General features: G+C 40.1%; 1 protein-coding gene across 4 annotated transcripts in view; it reads left to right on the top strand.

Annotated features, from left to right (window-relative positions):
• TTC33 (tetratricopeptide repeat domain 33) overlaps positions 1–15,825 on the top strand; it is a 253,317-nt gene extending 237,492 nt beyond the window's left edge. For all 4 annotated transcript variants that reach the window (XM_075588621.1, XM_075588616.1, XM_075588624.1 and 1 more), the window contains one exon: positions 13,111–15,825. In XM_075588621.1, coding sequence (XP_075444736.1) covers positions 13,111–13,452 — 342 coding nt within the window. In that variant the 3' untranslated portion in view covers positions 13,453–15,825. The remainder of the gene's footprint in view (positions 1–13,110) is intronic.
• The last annotated feature ends 5,917 nt before the right edge of the window (positions 15,826–21,742 follow it).

The following is a 21,742-nucleotide window of genomic DNA, read 5'->3' as shown; positions in this document are numbered from 1 at the left end:
ATCCCCTGCAGGGAAAACAAAATGGAGGTTTAAATCTCAGGCACAATGAGCCAATAGGAAGCCGCAACTTCATCCTATTGGCCTGCGGGAGATTTAAGAACCCGGAAGTAACCAACACGTACCTGCGGAGGTCAGTATCTCGGGAACAAGGGGGTATCGGCAGCTGAAATTAATGCGGTTCAGCTTCGAGGACCCCGTGTTTCATAAAAAAGTGACCGTAGGAAGGAATGCTCCTTTAAATATCCAGTCAAAACAGCTGTCTGTGAGTAAGTTTACTGGCTATGCACTTCTTTAACCCGGGCTGTGCTGAAAAGGTGTGTAATGCAGTTTGCATAAGCTCATAGGGGTCCATGTTAAAATGGAGAAGAAGCAAAAAGTGACAGTGTGTGCTTGTTTGCATGTCCTTACTCAGACACCCTGGCTGCAGTGGAAGCATTGCATGTTAAGAGATAATAGGGACAGGCAGGGCTGCAGACCTGCCTGAGACATGTGAATGTGCTCACAAGTGGTATTTTTATTTGCTGGACACTGTATGGTGGAGGGATTTTGTCACCCACCATAACTTATTTCAATAATCACATACTTTAACGTATGAAAAACTTAATTCTTGTACCAGTGTAGTTCTGGCAGGGCTTTATGAAGATCCCACTTTGCGGCAACACTCAGAAAGGACACAAACCCCAAATTCTCCAAAAGTACATACTTTAGAAAAAAAATAGAAAGTGCACAAACTTCAGTGTAGTATTTAATAACAAATGACAAAACTTGTAGAATCGTCAGTGCCACAGACGTCAGTGAATCAAACAGATTAAAATACATAGGCTAGTGGACAGCGTTGTTTGAGTGTCCCCAGAGTCCTCCATCACTGTTGGAAACCGTGTTGTGCTTCTTGACGTCACCAAAGTCAAATGGCATGCACTCCAGGGATTTCTTCCGTCTGCTCACACAATCGCTTTCGCTCGCTTGCTGTCGCCACACCACACTGGTTGCCACACTAGTTGCCCTCACACAGTAATTGCCAAAAGAGAACTACCCCTACGCGTTTCGATTAATCTTTTCCTGTTTGTCAGGGTGTTGAGTTCTCCGTGGCCTTCCTAATGTTTAAATACCATTTGGTAACCCATGGCAACTATAATGTTGCCATAGTTATCTGAAGCCTGGCTGCTCCCATCTAAAATACATCAGTGTGGACTCACAAGCCTCAAAATGACAAAAGACCACCAATTAAAAGTATATGGTGTTAATATAACAATGTCTGATTGTTTAATCATTATATTATTAACAAAACTTCACATGAATTCAATTTGAGTTAAAATATAAAAACTATTATTTGACTAATTAGGCTCCTGTCAATTTGTGCATGGGCTGGGAAAAAGCTAATCCACTAAAACCAATAAATGAATTTGGATAAAATATACTGTATGTACTGTATACATATGTGCACATCTATCCCCACTTTAATTGCAACATTTCATTATATATATTGTGACAGAAACCAGGGGATGGTAATAAATTCCGTATATAGGGCTCCCAGGATACTAGACAGTTTCTATCCTGTTTGGCCTGGGAGTGCAGCCTTATAATACATACACTCCATCCCACAGTTTGGCAAGCGCTGGAACTGAGGGATGAGAGATCCAGACCAGAGTTTGTCTGCTGCCTGATTTCTGTCACCTGTCATGCTAATTAGGAATCAGGTATGAAAGACTGATTTCCTGTTTGCTCTGGTCTCCCCACAAGAGCCAGGAGGCTGGAAGGCTGCTGAACTACAGAGGGGAGAAGCCTCTTCCCCAAACAGGTTCAATCTTTCTGTTCATTTGTGTAAGACTGCAAAAGTACCGTGTTTTGATGTTGGAAGTGGAAAAGCCACTTCCAACCCTGAGTCAGGGATATCTAAGTTAAGTTATCGCTCAGGTGAGCAGCTTTTGTTTTGATCTGTTTTCTGTTGTATGCACTGTGGCAGTCTCAGTGCCTGGGACTGAATAAACCAGGCATAGCCTGTTTAAAGGAACAGTACGTGACGCCTCATCATTTAACCTACCCTAAAAGACCGTGTTCTAAACAGTCCCGGACAAACGACGGAGCCCCGGAGTAAGCCGTTTGTCACATATGGTGGAGAATGCGGGCAGAACACTAGGGGGTCTGCGGGTTGAAGAACTTTGAAAAAAAAAAAAAAAAAGTTTTTTCATCCTCTGCAAACAAGATGGAAGACGTGGTGGGTGCGCTGGTACGCAATGTCGCTGCCCAGAAAGACGCGAATGAAACCCAGCAACAGCTGTTAATAGCCCAGCAAGAAACTAATGCAAACCAGCAGCAGACGAATGCAGCCCATCAACAGCTGCTAATAGCCCAGCAAGAGATTAATGCCAACCAGCAACAGGCGAATGCCAACCAGCAACAGGCGAATGCAAACCAGCAACAGACGAATGAAGCCCTGCAAAACGCGAATGCAAACCAGCAAGAGACAAACCGCTTGCTGAGAGAGGAGCAACAGCGGTTCGCTCAGGGCTTACAGCAGGAACTCGAGATCCTGAGGGGGACTATCAGTAACCTTCCACTGGCAGCGGCAGCCCCAGTACCGAAAATGACCAGGGCAAGCCACTACCTTCAGAAGATGGGACCCTCGGATGATGTGAAAGCCTATCTTCTCACGTTTGAACGCACGGCACAGAGAGAGGGATGGCCAGAAGCTGAGTGGGCTGGTCTAATCGCACCCTTCCTAAGCGGCGAACCCCAGAAGGCTTACTTTGATCTAGAGCCAGCCGAAGCTAACGTCTATGCAAAATTGAAGTTCGAGATCCTCGCCCGCCTCGGCGTAACCACGGCTGTTCGCGCCCAAAGGTTTCACGCATGGTCCTTCACGATGGATAAAGCCACCCGAAGCCAGATGTATGACCTCATCCACCTCGCCCGGAAGTGGCTACAACCCGAGATCAACTCAGCCAGCCACATCGTGGAACGGTTGGTCATGGACCAGTTCTTGAGGAAACTTCCCTCTGCCTTACGCCGTTGGGTCAGTCGGAGTGACCCCCACAATGCGGATGAGCTTGTGGCCCTCGTAGAAAGGTACAATGCAGCAGAAGAGCACCCGCAACCCACAGTCGTGGAGCAACCCCACTACCCGAGGTTCCAGGACTCTTCCAGAGACGGTAAAAGGGTACCGGGGTTAAGGGGCGCTGAAGAGCGGCGACCACCTTCACGCAGCACCAGCAACAGTGGTTCGCACACTAAGGGCAATAGCCAACATGGGGAGCCGGGAAAAGGCTCTAAGTGGGACACAGACTATGTACCTAAATGTGTAAATTGTCATGAGAGGGGCCACACAGCAAAAATCTGCCCACTAAATGATGAGCCCATGCAATGCAAGAGCGTGGAACCTTATTCGCTGTTGTCCCAATGTATGGGCCCTAGCCCAGAGGACCCCTTGAATAACCATCTGTGGGCATTTGTAAAGGTTAATGGTAAGAGGGTTCGGGCACTTCTTGACTCTGGGAGCATGGTCACACTAGTGTCCGAATACCTCTTGCCCATTAAGAAGAAACAGGGAAACAGTTCACAAAGAGTGGCAATTTGTTGTATACATGGGGATAATCATGAATATTCCACTGTTGATGTTTTTTTTGAAACAGAGTTTGGTTCTTTAGATTTCAAGGTGGGTATTGTACCCAAACTGGCACATGATGTGTTAATAGGGACCGACTTTCCCCATTTTCTAAAAATGTGGTCCCCCGCTCAGAATTGCGCCCAGAGTTCAATAGCGGACCATAATGAAGTATTAGAAGAAACAAATCCTTTCCCTTTTTTAGAAATGGAGGTTGACGAGGGCCCAAATAAGAAGGGGGAAAAGGAGGAGTGCTGTAAAATTCCCTTCCCCATCACTACTTTGGTAGGGAATACCCCAAATCAAGATGTTGAGCAGACACTTACCACCCCAGAACCGGATAAGACCCTCGCTGACATAGAGGTCAGTCCTGGGAGTTTTAAGAAGGCCCAGTGGGAGGACCCCACATTAGCGGTAGCAAGGGGAAATATACGGGACCAGAATAGTACTCCTGGCCAACCAGATAGGTCACTTGCTTACCCCTACTTCGAGGTAGAGAACGACCTAGTATATCGGGTTGATAAAAGGAAATCAGTTACAACTAAACAATTGTTGGTACCACGGACATTCCGTAACGTAGTATTACACCTCGCACATAGTCATCCATTGGGGGGACACCTAGGGGTGGAAAAGACAAAAGAAAAGGTTCTCCGAAGCTTCTATTGGCCTGGGGTTCTGGCAGAAATTACGAATTATTGTTCCTCATGCCCAGAATGTCAGATCACCGCCCCGTTCAAGGCGTACCGCAGCCCATTGGTACCCCTTCCCATAATAGAGGTACCATTTGACCGGATTGCTATGGATCTAGTAGGACCCCTAATAAAGTCTGCTAGGGGACATCAGCATATATTGGTAATATTAGATTATGCCACCCGATATCCGGAGGCAGTTCCCCTACGTAGCACCTCAGCTAAAAACATAGCAAAAGAGTTAGTAGTTCTGTTTTCCCGGGTCGGGATTCCTAAAGAGATTCTATCTGACCAGGGAACACCATTTATGTCCCAAGTAACGAAAGAGCTATGTAAACTCCTAAAAATCAAGCATCTCAGAACCTCAGTCTATCATCCACAAACAGATGGTTTAGTGGAAAGGTTCAATAAAACCTTAAAGAGCATGTTACGGCGGGCGGTTGATAAAGATGGGAAAAACTGGGATTGTTTGTTACCGTACCTGTTATTTGCCATTAGGGAAGTTCCCCAATCATCCACTGGCTTCTCCCCGTTTGAACTATTGTATGGCCGACACCCAAGGGGCTTACTGGATATAGCCAAAGAGACTTGGGAACACGAGGTTACCCCTTACAGAAGTGTAATAGAGCATGTTGCCCAGATGCAGGACCGCATTGCTGCAGTCCTACCCATAGTGAGGGAACACATGGAGAAAGCTCAAGAAGCACAGAGGAATACATATAATAAGGGTGCTAGGGTCAGAATTTTTTCTCCAGGTGATAGGGTACTAGTTCTGGTTCCCACCGTGGAGAGTAAATTCCTTGCTAAATGGCATGGGCCATATGAGGTCTTGGAAAGAGTGGGAGAAGTAAATTATAAGGTAAGACAGCCAGGTAGGAGGAAACCTGAGCAAATTTACCATATAAACCTACTCAAGCCCTGGAAAGATAGAGAAGTCTTGTTAACCCTAGTACCCCCAGGTCCGTCAGAGAATCAAGAAACTGACCCAGAGGTTAGCATAGCTGAAACCCTGTCTGTTCATCAGAAACGAGAGGTTCAGAATTTAGTGAAAAGAAACAAAGAAATCTTCTCTATACGGCCAGGTAGAACTAGCGTAATTGAACATGACCTAGTCTCTGAACCGGGGGTCCGAGTTAACCTTAAACCGTACCGAATCCCAGAGGCCAAAAGAAAGGCTATAAGTTTAGAGGTTAAAAAAATGCTAAAACTAGGTGTAATTGAGGAATCCCAAAGTGGGTGGAACAGCCCTATAGTCTTAGTCCCAAAGCCAGATGGTACAACAAGGTTTTGTAATGACTACCGGAAACTAAACGCGGTGTCAAAATTTGATACTTATCCTATGCCCAGGGTAGATGAACTTGTAGAGAGACTGGGCAAAGCCCGATATCTCACAACCCTAGACCTAACAAAAGGGTACTGGCAGGTTCCCCTCACAGAAAGGGCAAAAGAAAAGACAGCCTTCTCAAACCCAGACGGCCTCTTTCAGTATAAGGTGTTGCCTTTTGGCTTACATGGAGCTCCCGCCACATTCCAAAGAATGATGGATAAAATTTTAAAACCACATGCTCGGTATGCTGCCGCCTACCTGGATGATGTGGTAATCCATAGTGAAGATTGGCAATCCCACCTTCCAAAGGTCCAAGCTGTGCTTGACGCAGTCCGGTCTGCTGGACTAACTGCTAACCCCGCTAAATGCACTATTGGTCTGGAGGAGGCCAAGTATCTGGGATATTCTATTGGCAGAGGTTTACTCAAACCCCAAACACTCAAAGTGGAGGCGATACAAAATTGGCCAAGGCCAGTTACAAAAAAACAAGAAAGGACCTTTTTGGGGTTAATTGGGTACTATAGAAGGTTTATTCCCAATTTTGCAACTAAGGCAACCCCACTAACTGACCTCACAAAAGCAAGAGGACCGCTAATGGTAAAGTGGTCCCCCGAAACCGAACAGGCCTTTAGAAGCCTGAAAGAAGCTCTCTGTGCCCAACCAGTGTTGGTCACACCTGACTTCTCCAAAGAGTTCGTTGTCCAAACCGACGCATCTGAGGTAGGGCTGGGGGCGGTACTCTCCCAGGAGTCTCAAGGTGAGGAGCACCCCATCCTTTATTTAAGTAGGAAACTAAATCCCCAGGAGAAAAATTACTCCATAGTAGAGAAAGAGTGTCTCGCAATAAAGTGGGCTGTAGAGACGCTCAAATACTACCTGTTGGGGAGAAAATTCCGGTTGGTCACAGATCATGCACCCCTTACCTGGATGTGTCAAAACAGGGAAAAGAATGCTAGAGTGACCAGGTGGTTCCTAAGCCTACAACCCTTTAAATTTTCTGTGGAACACAGGTCAGGGCACAAACATGGCAATGCTGACGGGTTGTCAAGGATGCACTCCCTAATATCCATGGTCGCTCATCCCTCGAGGTCTGAGCTGGGGGGGAGGATATGTGACAGAAACCAGGGGATGGTAATAAATTCCGTATATAGGGCTCCCAGGATACTAGACAGTTTCTATCCTGTTTGGCCTGGGAGTGCAGCCTTATAATACATACACTCCATCCCACAGTTTGGCAAGCGCTGGAACTGAGGGATGAGAGATCCAGACCAGAGTTTGTCTGCTGCCTGATTTCTGTCACCTGTCATGCTAATTAGGAATCAGGTATGAAAGACTGATTTCCTGTTTGCTCTGGTCTCCCCACAAGAGCCAGGAGGCTGGAAGGCTGCTGAACTACAGAGGGGAGAAGCCTCTTCCCCAAACAGGTTCAATCTTTCTGTTCATTTGTGTAAGACTGCAAAAGTACCGTGTTTTGATGTTGGAAGTGGAAAAGCCACTTCCAACCCTGAGTCAGGGATATCTAAGTTAAGTTATCGCTCAGGTGAGCAGCTTTTGTTTTGATCTGTTTTCTGTTGTATGCACTGTGGCAGTCTCAGTGCCTGGGACTGAATAAACCAGGCATAGCCTGTTTAAAGGAACATTACGTGACGCCTCATCATTTAACCTACCCTAAAAGACCGTGTTCTAAACAGTCCCGGACAAACGCCGTTTGTCACAATATATAAATCTCATGAGTTACTGCGAGATGGTCACAGATTTTCCAAGGCATGTGGTCTAAAACCAGCAGCTGTGAAGTTTGACTACTTGATAACAATATTTTAATTCATTGTGTGTGTATGTGTATGTATATATATATACACATATACACATAATATATATATATATATATATACATACACACACAAATGGCAGTCCTAATGAATTAAAATATTGTTATCAAGTAGTCAAACTTCACAGCTGCCGGTTTTAGACCACATGCCTTGGAAAATCTGTGACCATCTTGTGGTAACTCATGAGATTGTCCCCAGCAGGCTGTAATGGCCCATCGGATTATCACAGCGGGGTCCCTGCATTTGAATGGGACTCCAAGCCCCGTAGGATTCACACAGTATGAGTCCCATTCAAATGCAGGTACCCCGCTGTGTTAATCCGATGGGCCATTAGCCTGACTGCAGAAATCTCCCAGCATTGGTTGGGTTTTAGTGCAGAATTCTCAAGGCAAGTGATTTAAGACCTGCAGCTGTACAGTACATAAAAAAATCATAAAAACCATAAATAACAGAGCATTAAAAATTCCAATTAAGCCAATCAAAGAATAAACATAATAAGCAGCGAAGGAAACAATACCATGGACCAAAAACAGGACCATAAACAACAGGCCTACTAAGCATACATATCCAAACCTAAAACTTAAATAAAACAAGTGATGTTAGTGGCCAGATAAAAATTGGAATGTTCAGAAAGGGGTATTTATAAAAATTATGCTTGATCTATTTCCTCAAAGATGGAGACAGGGTACCTAGCTCATGTTTCAATTAGGTCTCACGTTTACGTAACTCAAGGAACCCATCTCCTCCCTTCCTATCCACCATAACCTGTTCTATCCCTATGATATATATATATATATTTAGGTATGAATCTATAATGAACACGTAGCTATTAAAGTTGGGATAGATGTGCACATATATGTATGTATGTATGTATGTATGTATGTATGTATACATATATGTTATCCAAATTTATTTATTGGTCTTAGTGGGTTAGGTTTTTTTCAGCCCATACACAAATTGACTGGAGTTTATTAGGTCAAATAATAGTTTTTATATTTCAAAATGTTCATGTTAACATCATATATTTATATATTTTTAATTGATGGTCTTCTTAAATCAGAGTGTTTGTCACGACTTTGTCCTTATGTTCTTTTAACCCAATAACTCCTTGAAAGAATTTCCTGTTTCCTACTTTGCATTGGGGAGGCTGTGCTCCGGTTCCTGTCTGGATCTTGTTTTCTTTCATTTTGAGGCTTGTGAGTCAACTGTGATGTATTTTAGATGGGAGCAGCCAGGCTTCAGATAACTATGGCAACTTTATGTCATGGGTTACCAAATGGTATTTAAACATTAGGAAGGCTATGGAGAGCTATATCCCCTGATGAAGATGAGAAGTTTCCTCAAAACTCATAGGTCTCTTTTGGCCATTACTATGTGAGGGCAACTAATGTGGTGTGGTGACAGCAAGCGAGCGAAGAAGCGATTGTGTGAGCAGGCGGAAGAAATCCCTGGAGCGCAGTCCATATAACTTTGGTGATGTCAAGAAGCACAACACGTGGCGTGGAAGCACCGGGATTTCCCACAGTGATGGAGACCTCTGGGGACGCTCAAAGAACGCTGCCCACTAGCGGCTATTTTAAGCTAGTTGATTCACGGACGTCTGTGGGTACGATTTGACTATTTTTGTAATTGTTTATTAAATACTACACTTTGAGGTTTGCGCTCCTTTTCTATTTTTATCATTGAGAGCATAGTAGGTGAAACCTCTAATCTTGTTTTCAATATGGACATGTAATGACGTAGGGTAGTTGCACAGTGGAACACAGCAGAGGAACACAGGTTTGTGAGTTAAATGACCCTAGCTACAGCATTTGAAATGGAGGGGCAGAGATACAGGGGGACATGTGACAGTTGCCAAGACTGAATGTTATATAGGAGTGAATTAGAAAATAGTTTGAGTCTGAGGTAGAAAGGGGAAAAGTTTTAGCAATATTTCGAAGATGGAAGCGGTAACATTGAGTGACTTAATTTAAGGGATGAGTAGAACTTAGTCACAGATTTTTATATACTCCTATCGAAGTTACTTCAGATAGTAACATTTCTATATCCAACCATACATACGAGTGTAGAAGTGAGCTTCATTATTCAATTAAAAAAAATAGATTTTCTGACTGCAGTATGATCATGATTCATGCATTTAAAGGTGCATTGAAGCTCGTACATGGTTTGAAGTTGCTTACTGTTATCATCAGTGCCATTTACTTTATTTTCTGAAGATATTTACATACAGTATCACGCTCTAAATGGGAAGTCATTTTGTTTGACTAACCTTTCATTTTCAGGCATGAGTGTTTTCCATCCATTTATTGTCCCGCTTGCTTGCTGTACGAGACAGGTTATATCATTGTGTACACATTAGAGATCCGGTCTTCACTTTTTTTTCTAAAATGCGTTGCATTTTCTCGCTGGCTCACAATTACTTCATATTCTTGTGCACTATGGGTGAAGAGCAATCTTCTTCCATTATTCTCCCCAGAAGACAGAATGGCCTTCTCTTCCTCCAACTCGTTCTGCAAATAATTTACCCTCATAACACAATGAAAGAGAATAGAGGAGAGGGGGAATCAGGTCAAGCCACTTGGGGTGCCCTTAAAAGGGGTCTACGGTCAAAGAGAATAGCAAAAATGGGTGCTAAGACTAGTGATCTGGTCAAGGAGTAACAGTCATGAGAAAAAGGGAGTCAAGCACAACAGAAAAACAAAAAAATAGCAAAAAAGATCATTAAATGTTGCATCCCTGATGAAGGTGCATGTTGGCACCGAAACGTTGGATGCAACATTGACTTCTTATAGTCATTAAATTACCCTTTTGTGCTACCTTTTGATTTTTTTTTTCTTTATTTTTGGTTTGCTTGACTCCCTTTTTCTCACAATGAAAGGGAAAACAGTGAAATGGAAGATTTTCAGGTTGTGATACCTTTTTTATTGTACAAACCAAATTATACATAGGCTGTAACTGCACATGCGTTCTAGAACACAAAGACTGACTGTAAAGGGTGATCTTCTGAGCAATATTTGATGACATACTTTGAGAATGGCCAGTAATAAATACATGACTTAATTTCGGAATTAAAGATGCAAACTAAAAATGGTTATAGACTGGTCGAACAGTGTATGTAATTAATCCCCAGGCACCTTCTATAGCATTGTGATTCAAATATTATCAAATGGTTTATATTATTTCTTATAAAAAATGGTATACAGCAATAACCATTGGTAGTTAAAAAAAAATGGTTAGGCTACATAATTAAACTTTTTTCGCCGTTATAAGTTCTTTATACAATCGTATATATTAAAAGGCACATCTTTGTTTATAGTTCCTTTTCAAACTATATTTCTAGACTAAACTACATCTGTAAACCTTTGTTTTATTTTGCATATATAATTAAAATATACAGTACTGCTAGAAATAAAAAAAAATCTAATTACCAGCTGTAGCATGGACAATTTATGTAGTTTATCCTCTCAATGCTGATTCAAGGACAAAGGCCAAAAAAGGGTTTTAGGCCCATATTAACTAAGTGGTGTAATTCCAAAATATACCTCCCGGTTCCAAAATGCTCCTTTATGTCCTGTTGAAGCAAATGAGCGATTAAGGTGTCCTTTGGAGAAGCTCAGCTTAGTAAATATCTCCCTTAATATTTGTGAGATTCGTTGATGTTACCTTAACTATTATCTATTTACTATTATCGTTTATTTGTGTCACCATATTCCGCAGCGCGGTACAATGGGGTACAGAGTTATGTATGTTATAAAAAAAAATAAGCGGTTACGTACAGGTGAGGACAAACATGCACACACAGATACAGAGAGGTAACGAGGGCCCTGCTCGTGAGAGCTTACAGTCTAGAGGGAATGAGGGACAAGGATGAAACCGGAAGGTAAGGTGGCTGCTCATTGTATGATAATGTATGTCTCAGATTAGAGTATGGCCCAGCCTAACAGCTGAAGCCATTAATGTTTTAGGGGAGAGGGGAAATATTACATAGGGTGGAGATTTGTCCAGCCACACAGCTTGTCCCAATCGGGTTAGAGGGGGGGAGAGGAGTTGGGTGTTAGAGGTAAGGCGAGTAGGCTTCCTTGAAAAGCTGAGTTTTCAGGGAGTTTTTAAACATCTGAAGGCTGAGGGAGAGTCCGATTGTGCGTGGTAGGGAATTCCAGAGAGAGGGGGCAGCACGGGAGTCTTGGAGGCGGGAGTTAGAGAAGGTAATAAGGTGGGAGCAAAGGCGGATTTCGTGGGCACAACGTAGGGGTGTGTAGGTATAGGCAGACTTACATTTTGAGTTACTGAGGTCTACATAGTAAAAAATTAGCTCAATGTTTACACCAGGGATGCCCAACTATAATCCTCAAGACCCTCCTCCCTCCTAACACATCTGATCAAGGCCACCATGATGCTGAAAGGTTTAAGAGTAGATACAAATTCTAACGTAACCCACTCCATCTTCAGGGACTCCACAGCCCCCCTCAAACTAATCCACAAAAATTACAAATCGTCTGGCCTTAATTGTCCCGAAAATCACTGCAAAAAATACAGAACAGAAACACGAAGTAAACAAATCTTCAACCAAACAATATTGACAATATTGCATCTTCACTGCTTGCAGTCCCATCAAAAAAATTAAATAAACAACCCCACCTTCCCAATCTTCAGCTGGCAATGAGACTTAATCCATAAACCCTGATGGTCCTCTTCAATCTTACTTTCAAGTGTCAACTGTCACAATGCTGCTGGAATACTGTATATATCACTATTCGTCTAATGCGTATACAGGTACAGAGATGCTAGGCCCATTAACTGCCAGGTGTCAACTGTCAAGTTTCAACTGTCAAGTGTTAGCGTAATTTGGAGACTTGAGGGAAATTGGTAAAAAACAAAATGCTGTCCACTGTTTAAACCTTGGAGGAAAACATACAGCGTGTGTGTATGTGGTATGTGTATGTGTGTATATATATATATATATATATATATATATATATATATATATATATATATATATATATATATATATATATATATATATATATATATATATATATGTATGTATAAAGGTGTAAACTCAAATAAAATAGTTTGATTTACCCCTTAACAGCCAGGGATGCAGTGAGTGAACATTCACAGCAATATTATTGCAACTTGTATATGGCTGACTGTGCACCTCCTCTTGGCAGCATTAGACAGCCATGAGTGGAGTATAGGAGAACTTGCTGATAAAATAACATCAATGATGTGCATATTTAAAGTTTTCTGACTCCTTTTCTCTGACAAAGCCTTACCTGTGGCACACTTAGCGATTATTTGGAAGGTAGGGCCTGCCTTATTTCTTGTACTAAGCCCAAGGACACTTCAAACAATGTTTCTGATTTCTGAATATCTGTGATTAATCAAGAAGCACAGTTTGATATACACTTCCATGCTAAACCTTCTTGCCTTGTTCTGCCAGTGTTATCCACTTACTGACCTGTGTGTGTGTGTATGTGTTCATCTGATCCTCTCCTCCTAACCACATGCTCTTATCCATCCTCTTAAAGAATAATGGCACGGAGAAGTGAAACAAGAAAGTGTAAACATGCTGTTCAATAAGATGTTATGGTATTATGTTCATAACTGCAATTATATTACCATTATCTTAGTAAAGTATTTTGTGATCTTTTTTCCCTGTAGGCAATTCGAAGCTTTCAAATTGGACTACACATCTGTCCTGCTAACACTGAATTATGGGAACAAGATCTGACCTGGGCCAGACAGCTACTGCGACAAATGAAAGGAGCAGAGGAGCCACAGAGTAACAGCAAAGAAATTGACATTGCTCAAGAATTAATCCCTGACTATGACTTTGAAAGTGATGAGGTTGTGGCGGTTTGTGCTGCTATAGCACAGAGGCAGAAAATAGCAGCAGCAAATAAAGCAATTGTCGTGTCTGCGCCAGAATCAGAGAAAAATGTTGAGCTGGAGACAGAGAACATGACAACTCCTGATACTAAAATGTTCATCAAGGCAAGATAATGGATGTGTGATTAAAATGTTTTGTAATCCAATTAATTCCTTTGCTCTTGGTCATATTTTTTATTTTTTTTGCATAAAATGTAAATGAGCATTTTATGCAAGCGAAAGCAGAGGATCGTATAAAAGTATTTTCATAAGAAACATCTTAGAAAATAAGAAACATATACATATACAAAACAGAACATTTAACTCCATTGTCGTATTTGCATCACGTTGCATTCATATCATACAGCAGTTTTCATTGTCTTCAGGTACACGTTTGGCTATGTTTTTGTTTGGGAGAGACTGTAGTAACACACTGATTGCTAACGACGATATAATAACAGCATGTATGGAAAAGTTCCTAGTCTTTAGCTCATCGCATACATTTTCCACGTCCATACACTTTAGCTAATCACATACATTTACTTTCGATGGTATTTAATATATATTTTTTACAAACTGCTCTTCAAACTCCATACATACTGTATTGTTTAAAACCAATATGATGTCTGGTAGATTTTGTTTTAGCCCATAAAGATATGTATCTATAAACTATTAGGGGAAAACATTAATATGAACTGACGTAATTGTTGATGTCAGTGTACAGAGATCTAGCAGAACGGTTAGCAGTCTCAGTGCAAACATATAGCTATATGATTCAACATCATGAAACACTGTTTCGAAGGACAAATTACACGAGAGAAGGTGAAATTGTGTAGTAGTTTACTGTACTGTAGGTTAATGTTTTAGCGCAAAGATTTTATCACTACTTCTATTGTGTCTGTATATGTGCACACATATATGTATACTTTTATATGGAGACAGTGTCTGGCTATTACATTAAGGTGTCAAATTCATCGAACTCCGATGCTGGGTATCTCACCTAGATCCAGTGTTAACTGCCAAGCAGATCAATGTCAGGTAATTCCAGGCGGGGGTGCGATACTCCACATCGGAGCTTGATGAATCCCTGCGTAGGCTCCATATCCTTTTAGAATCTTGAAACTACTTTCTTCAGGGTACTTAAAATTCTACTGGATTTGACACAACCATTGTTGTTTCTGACCTGCCTGTTACTCTGGTTCAGCTGCATATTTTGTAGCCGGTTGGAGCAGTATGTTTAAGCCCTTCAATGTGCTGCTGACTCTTTGACACTAAGGAAATGAGAAGATACAAAGGTAGATCCCAAAACGTGTGGTATGTGCAAACAACCATTCAACTGAATTAACCCCATTTAAATAATAGGACCCTAGCACTATTTTCCATGCTTCTGCTATAGAGTAGGGATGTGAAGTGGAATCTAGCGTAATGGTATACTTCATTTTAGATTAAATAATTAAAGATCTTCCCTGTAATTAAGGATACCCACAAAACAAGAAGAAAAAGTGCCAATATTTGCTTGTCATGATGAAAAAAAGATAACAAGGGACATGTTTTATCATTCAATGGATTGTGAAATCCTACAAGTAAACTTTCCTGTTTCATTAACAAAAATAGATACTTTTAGCATAAAATATAAAAAACTTATTTCACATGTTTAGTTATATGTGTTGTTGGAGCAAGTTATTTTATCAAACAGAAGTGACTTTTGAAGCATTACAAAGTTATTGCTTTTATATTTAGACATACGTGCTACTCTAGTGCTATTTATCCTTCTTCAGTTTGTTGTTCAAATATTGTAAATAAGAAATCCTCACAGGATCATCCTATACATGAGAGCCTCTAAGTTCATGGAAATATTGATCTCTCATGGATACACGCTGCTTTTATTGTGATAAAATTAAACAAAACATAATACTGAAATAAGTGTTCAACATGTCATTTAGTTGCATACAATTGTGTAGTTTGTGTGTGTGTGTGTGTGTGTGTGTGTGTGTGTGTGTGTGTGTGTGTGTGTGTGTGTGTGTGTGTGTGTGTGTGTGTGTGTGTGTGTGTGTGTGTGTATATATATATATATATATATATATATATATATGTGTGTATATATATATATATATATATACATATATACATAAATATATCTTAAAGTTACTCTTTATCAGCAGTCCTTTTGGAATGAACCTCAATAAATCAGTTTAATTAAAGATTTAAACACGGGAAAATCATATGTGGTAACTTGTATTAATTTTTTTTTGTGAATTTAAGAAATATTATCAGACGCATTTTGCTCCATTAAATTGCAATAGAAATGTATATGATGTGGGATGTGTTTATTGTTAGTATTAGTTACATATTAATATTTTCGTTATATTGATTTTCTTTTTTTTTTCATCACTTTTCACACCATCTGTACAGTATTTTGCCGTTTTGATTGATTAGAGCGCTATTTGGAAAAACGGATGGAATAAATGTCCGTGTTCAGGTTGACGTGAATAAAGAGTTGTTGCCTGCCGTAGTTGTACAGTTTGAAACGTTGCTTTGAATCAAAATGTTCACAAATTGCCCTTTGATTGCAACATGCTACAATCTTCCATTGTATTTTTATTTGTAGGTTCTTTTTTTGTTTATCTTCTCACTAAGTTCACAAAAGCAAACTTGGTCTTGGCATCCAATCTGTTATGCAACATGGAGTTGCGCATTTTTTCTGCCGTGAGTACAAAAAATAAATAAATACTTCCCTACCAACTCTAGCCATAAACAGTTCCTCTCCTATTTCATACTGTAGCTTTTATTTCTGCCAGTGTGAGCAGTCCTGGCTGCCTTAGCTTATAACTAGATCTTATACTAGAAGAGAGAGGGAGAAGCAAGAAATACTGGGCTAGATGGAAAAGATGGGAATTGGGGAACACTATTGCTCATAGAGAGTGCGGAGAAAGGATAGCTCAGTAAGGGCTAGATTTACAAAGCACTGAAAAATCAGTGCACAAACCTTGATATTAACTAAAATAAGAACAGCCATTATTTTCACTGAGTGACTGCCTTATTCACTAAGGTAATCATATGTAAAAACAATGGCTGTAATTGTGCACGTTAGCAGAGGGTTAACGAGCTGTCATTTTGGGATAACGCTGCATTATGCTCAAATAACGGTATATTATTTTTAATTTATTTATAAAAATGTTTTACCAGGAAGTGCTACATTGAGAGCTACTGCCTCTCGTTTTCAATTATGTCCTGGACACCGAGTTTTGATAATACATGGTTACATTAAATTAACAGTGGCAATACTATACATTCAACATTCAAAGGACAGCCTTTGGCGCAGCTAAAGGGTGTGAGCTGTTCGCTGATGTTTGGTGATGTTAAAGTTTCTCCATTTCAATCTGAAATTCACAAGCCCTTTTATCCCCTGTACCCAATTTTCCAACTTACCTGGCCTTATAGATTGTAAGCTCCTTGAGACAGGGTCTCTTCTGCCACATTGCAGGCTTATTCTACGTCTTCTAACGCCATTTTTATCTTGCCTGTAACGGGTACATATGCTAATAATCATATCTCTTAACTTTCCATGAAATGTCTGTGAATTGACTGTATAACCTCTGTTCTTTTAATGTAACCATGTATTGTTATCATACCTCTGTACCCAGGACATGCTTGAAAACGAGAGGGAATGCTCAATGTATTACTTCCTGGTAAAACCTTTGACAAATAAATACATTTATAGACATTTCATGGACAGTTGGAGATAATATATGATTATGGGTCTATGTAACAGTTACAGACGAGGTTAAAATTGTGTTAGAAGAGGTAGGATAGGCCTGCAATCTGTTGTGTTAGAAGACTTTACCCAACCCAGTAACCAAGCAGCGATGGGCAGCAAACAGTTATTAAAGTGTTCGCATTTCTTCCTGCCAGACCAGTTAGTTATTTGCTACAGTAAACACGGAGTTATGATTAATGGTTGTTAACTTAGGTTAGCATCACGTTAAATAGGCTAACGGGAATTTCTGAATATAGCCCTAAGTAAGGAAGCTTCCATAATAAATACAGGTAATACCAATAATGTTGCCAAGTCTAAAGTACATGGGAGGAAAAAAAAGCCAGGAGCTGTTAAGCTAATACTGTAGATAATATAACATTTAAACAATATCACAGACTGTCAGAAGTGCATGAAGCATGGCAGATAAAAAAAAAAGCTCAATATGACATGATACAGTAGTTATTACTGAAACATGGTGGGACGAAACACGATTGTGCAGTTAATTTAGAGGGCTAGTCCATATTTTGGACGGATCCAGCAAATAAGAGGCAGAGAATATAGATAAGTAAAATGTGTTGAAAAGGGAAGACATTTATGAAGGGCTAGAGTAAAATGTAGAAGTTATGTTGCTTTAAAGTTTCAACTGAAGCAAAAGTGGGAAAAAAAATATTGATAGAATCTGCTATAAACCGCAAAGTTTGTATTGTAATATTGTTATAACTTTGTTCCATATAGCGCTTTAAAACTACAGTATAGTGTGCGGTACATAAGAAAGTTACAGACACAGTCCCTGCCCAGGAGAGGTTACAATCTATGTTTCGTGGTGCCTGAGGCACAGGGAGATAGGAGATCACATTCTCATGATTAATGCCTTGGATAATAAAAATGAAATAAAAACAGACTAGCAGTATAAGAAAAAATGTATTACAATGATAAAAAAAAAAAGGTACAAACACTCACATGTGAGAAAACACCGGCGGGCATGTAGTGGCACGGGCGCAAGGATTGTGGAGCGTAGAAATCCCTTGGCTTGTCCCAGCTGGGGTCTGCACGGTGGTTCCTCGGTTGACAGCGTCCTACACTGATTCCCGGATGTGACGTCATGCACTCTTGTGAGTCTTTGCCTCCGTCTTCTCGTCTGGTAGCAAGGCTTCAGACAGTGAGGCTACCTCTCTCGACCTGCTCCTCTTCTTTGAATCTGGCATCGACCAAATACAGAGACTGGCCAAACAACGTCTGGCTCCGTGCTAACACCAGGGTGCCCTACGCGTTTCACACACTCAGCTGCGTCAGGGGACTCCCCTAAAAATGTTCTTGATTCAGACTGGGTTATTTGTTCCTTGGTACTAGAGTAATCACTATTAGTGCATGGTATTATTTATATTTGATGTATATACACCGAATGCAATCAGCTCTTTTATATGTGCTTTAAATATCGGAGTGGTTTCATCTATATTTGGAGAACGTAGAGTGGGTTACACACGTAATAGCAGCAATAAAGGCAATCTGCCGGTGCTCGTGGAGAAGGGGGAGATCCTGTACTACCCCAGAGCAATCACAGAGCAGGAGGAAAGCAGCCAGGCACATGGTCTGGCAAAAGGGGTAATTTATTAGCAATTTCGACAGCATTAGCAGTCTTTGTCAAGGTGAGGGCTAAACATCAAGCAACCAAGTTAAATATATATATACCTCATGGGGTATATATATTTCACTTGGTTGCTTGATGTGTTTGCAGACCTGTCTAAAAATATGTGGGTGTGTAGCACTCCAAAAAGATGCAAATGAATGCAAAAAACTGCAATACTTGCGCAGTACCAGAGCTCCTGGTTCAGGGATGGCTATCTGCAACAATCCAGGGATACAGCAATAAGAGAGATAATCCAAGGCTCCACGGATTTGTAGAAAAATAATTTACTCAAGATACACTGAATCTTGAATAAATTATTTTTCTACAAATCCGTGGAGCCTTGGATTATCTCTCTTGTTGCTGCAGACCTGTCTAAGACATGTGAATGTACTCACAAGTGATCTTTTTATTTGCTATATGCTATACGGTGGAGGTTTCTTGTTGACTTTTTCAACCAACTTAACTTAAAATGTGTATGGTAAATGCTACTGCCTTGAAAATTGCAAAGCTAGTACAACCAACCGCACACTGATGAGACCCATTAAGGTTGAAACATGTCTGTGAGTGGTTTCTCTGGATTTGCATCTGATTACCATATTGTGCTTAAAAGCTGTGTTAAAAGCGAGCATTAGCTAATAAGGGTTCCATATTAAAATGGATTTCAGGCAAAAGGTGACACGGTGTGCTCATTTTCATTTCCTAGAATCCCTTGCTGCAGTGGAAGCACTGTATACTAGGTTGATAATGGTGAAAGGACAAAAAAATAAAAACCGGGCGCTTCTCAAAAATAGGTGAATATTAAATAATTAAGTAATTATACGATATACGTGACAGTGATGTTCAATTGATAATCAGTGCACAAATTGTGTTTAGTGACCTTCACCAATGTGTGAAAAATAATATAAATATTAAAGTGCAATACAATAAATAAAAAAGCAGCTCTACACCCTTAGGATGGACTGTTCAGGTCCAGATGGTTCTTGTGTGGATTTTCAAATTGGAGCGGAGCGCTGGATGACTCAGGATTATGAAAAAGAAAAATAAATACAATAGTGCAGATGGTATAGAAATGATAATATAATTAAAAGGTTCTCTGTAGTAGTGGTACTCACAGATTGCACTATCAAATATAAGCGTATCAGAGACCCTTCTCTCTCTGATGGGAGCCCTTTAATGGAAATCCCTCAGAGTGGTATGTTGATACTGGAAGCTTGTGATATAGTGGTTCAATAATTCTCCCAGGGGTATGTAAAAGTGAAAGAGAGAACACACAATAGAGTAGTATAGTCTAAAATTGTATTGGCAGCAAACGATAATTATATGTATAATACACTCACATTTTGTAATAAAATATTGTTCGTGGGAGAGGACAGCTGTGGATGGAGAACGCCGGTTGTTCTTGGAGCGGAGGAGCCTTTCCGCATACGTCACTGGTGCCTCCGTCACGTCCTGTGTTGTCGTAGGTCAGGGCGGAAGAGGCTGCCTGGTGAATCCGTCTCCTACTAGTTTGCCAGCAGTTGTCTCCCGGTCTCCTCAGCACAATCACCTCCCATAGCGGATCGATTCTACGCGTTTCGCTGTGGCTTCTTCAGGAATCGAATAGGTTAACCCCATAGGTCCTCCCTTATATATATAGTCCATCATAAATTGACATAGAGCTAATCAGGGGGTCCTATCAGCTGATTACAATGTTATATATCATTGGTGATGGAGATGTGTGTCAGTTATTTTAAACAGTGCATACAATATAAGAAGTTCATATTCTCTGATACAATTAATACAATTTCTATTACAACAGATAAAACAATAAGATTTTAATTCATAATATTTAAAACAAGAGATGATGTAAAAAGAAGTATATAAAAGGATATATGAAAAATATATTAAAAACGACGCAATGAGTGACGGAGTTCTAAATAGGATGAGGAAGATAAACAAAATTAGAAGCAAATACTTTCTAAAATATTATTGAAATACAAATATCATATGTTCTTAAAGGAATTAAAAAACTTTGATATTAAAATTACCATAATAGAAACACCATATTGTAGTAAAAAACACATATTATATAAGAACAATATTATAAAAGACAATATTTTAAGAACAATAATATAATTAAGAACGTGTGTTCAAACTATTATATTAAGAAGGCACCAATGTCTATGTCAACATTCAGACCCTTTGGACTGAGGGTCTGTAGCTTATGAATCCAAAAAGTTTCCCTTTTTGCTAAAGTGTTTAATCTATTGCCCCCCCTCCAGTGTACTGGGACATGTTCAATACCTTTAAAAGTTACAAAATTGGGATTTGATTGATGACACATATAAAAATGTTTGGAGACATTGTGTGTTAAAATACCCTTCTTAATATTTAAAAGGTGCTCTAAAATCCGTACTTTTAGAGGCCTTGAGGTACGTCCTATATATTGGAGACCGCAAGGACACGCTAAAAGGTAGATGACAAAATCCGTTTTACAATTGATGTACCCCTCAATTTAAAAAATTTCACTAGTGGTGTGAGATTTAAAATTGAATTTGTCCTTGTGTTTATGCGTGCTTGCTTTGCATGCATAACAACCATAGAAACCTTTTGGTTTATCTAGCCATGTATTAGTCTCTTCATTTTTCTTCTTTAAAAAGGTGCTAATTTGCTCTTAAGATTTGGAGCTTTCTTAAAAATGACAACAGGTTTATCAGGTATATGATCTTTCAGAATCACATCATTTTGAAGGATATGCCAGTGTTTACCTATTATATTTTTGATCTGTGATGCTTCTCTATTGTACTGAGTAAGAAAAGCCATATTAAAATTGACGTTTTTGCTTATATTCTTATCTTTTGTACTTAATATTTCTTTGCGGTCTACAACGTCTGCTCTCGTGACAGCTTTATCAATAGTATTTGAGTTATATTTCCTTTCCTTGAATTTATTCAACAGGACCTTAGATTGCTCATGGTATATCTGTTCATCAGTACAGTTTCTCTTGATTCGTCTTAACTGACCGTACGAGATATTGCGAATCCACTCTGGATTATGGCAGC

This window comes from Ascaphus truei, chromosome 1, assembly GCF_040206685.1.
Source record: "Ascaphus truei isolate aAscTru1 chromosome 1, aAscTru1.hap1, whole genome shotgun sequence".
NCBI classification, from domain to species: Eukaryota; Metazoa; Chordata; class Amphibia; order Anura; family Ascaphidae; genus Ascaphus; species Ascaphus truei.
This window is presented reverse-complemented; position numbering and strand designations above follow the sequence as displayed.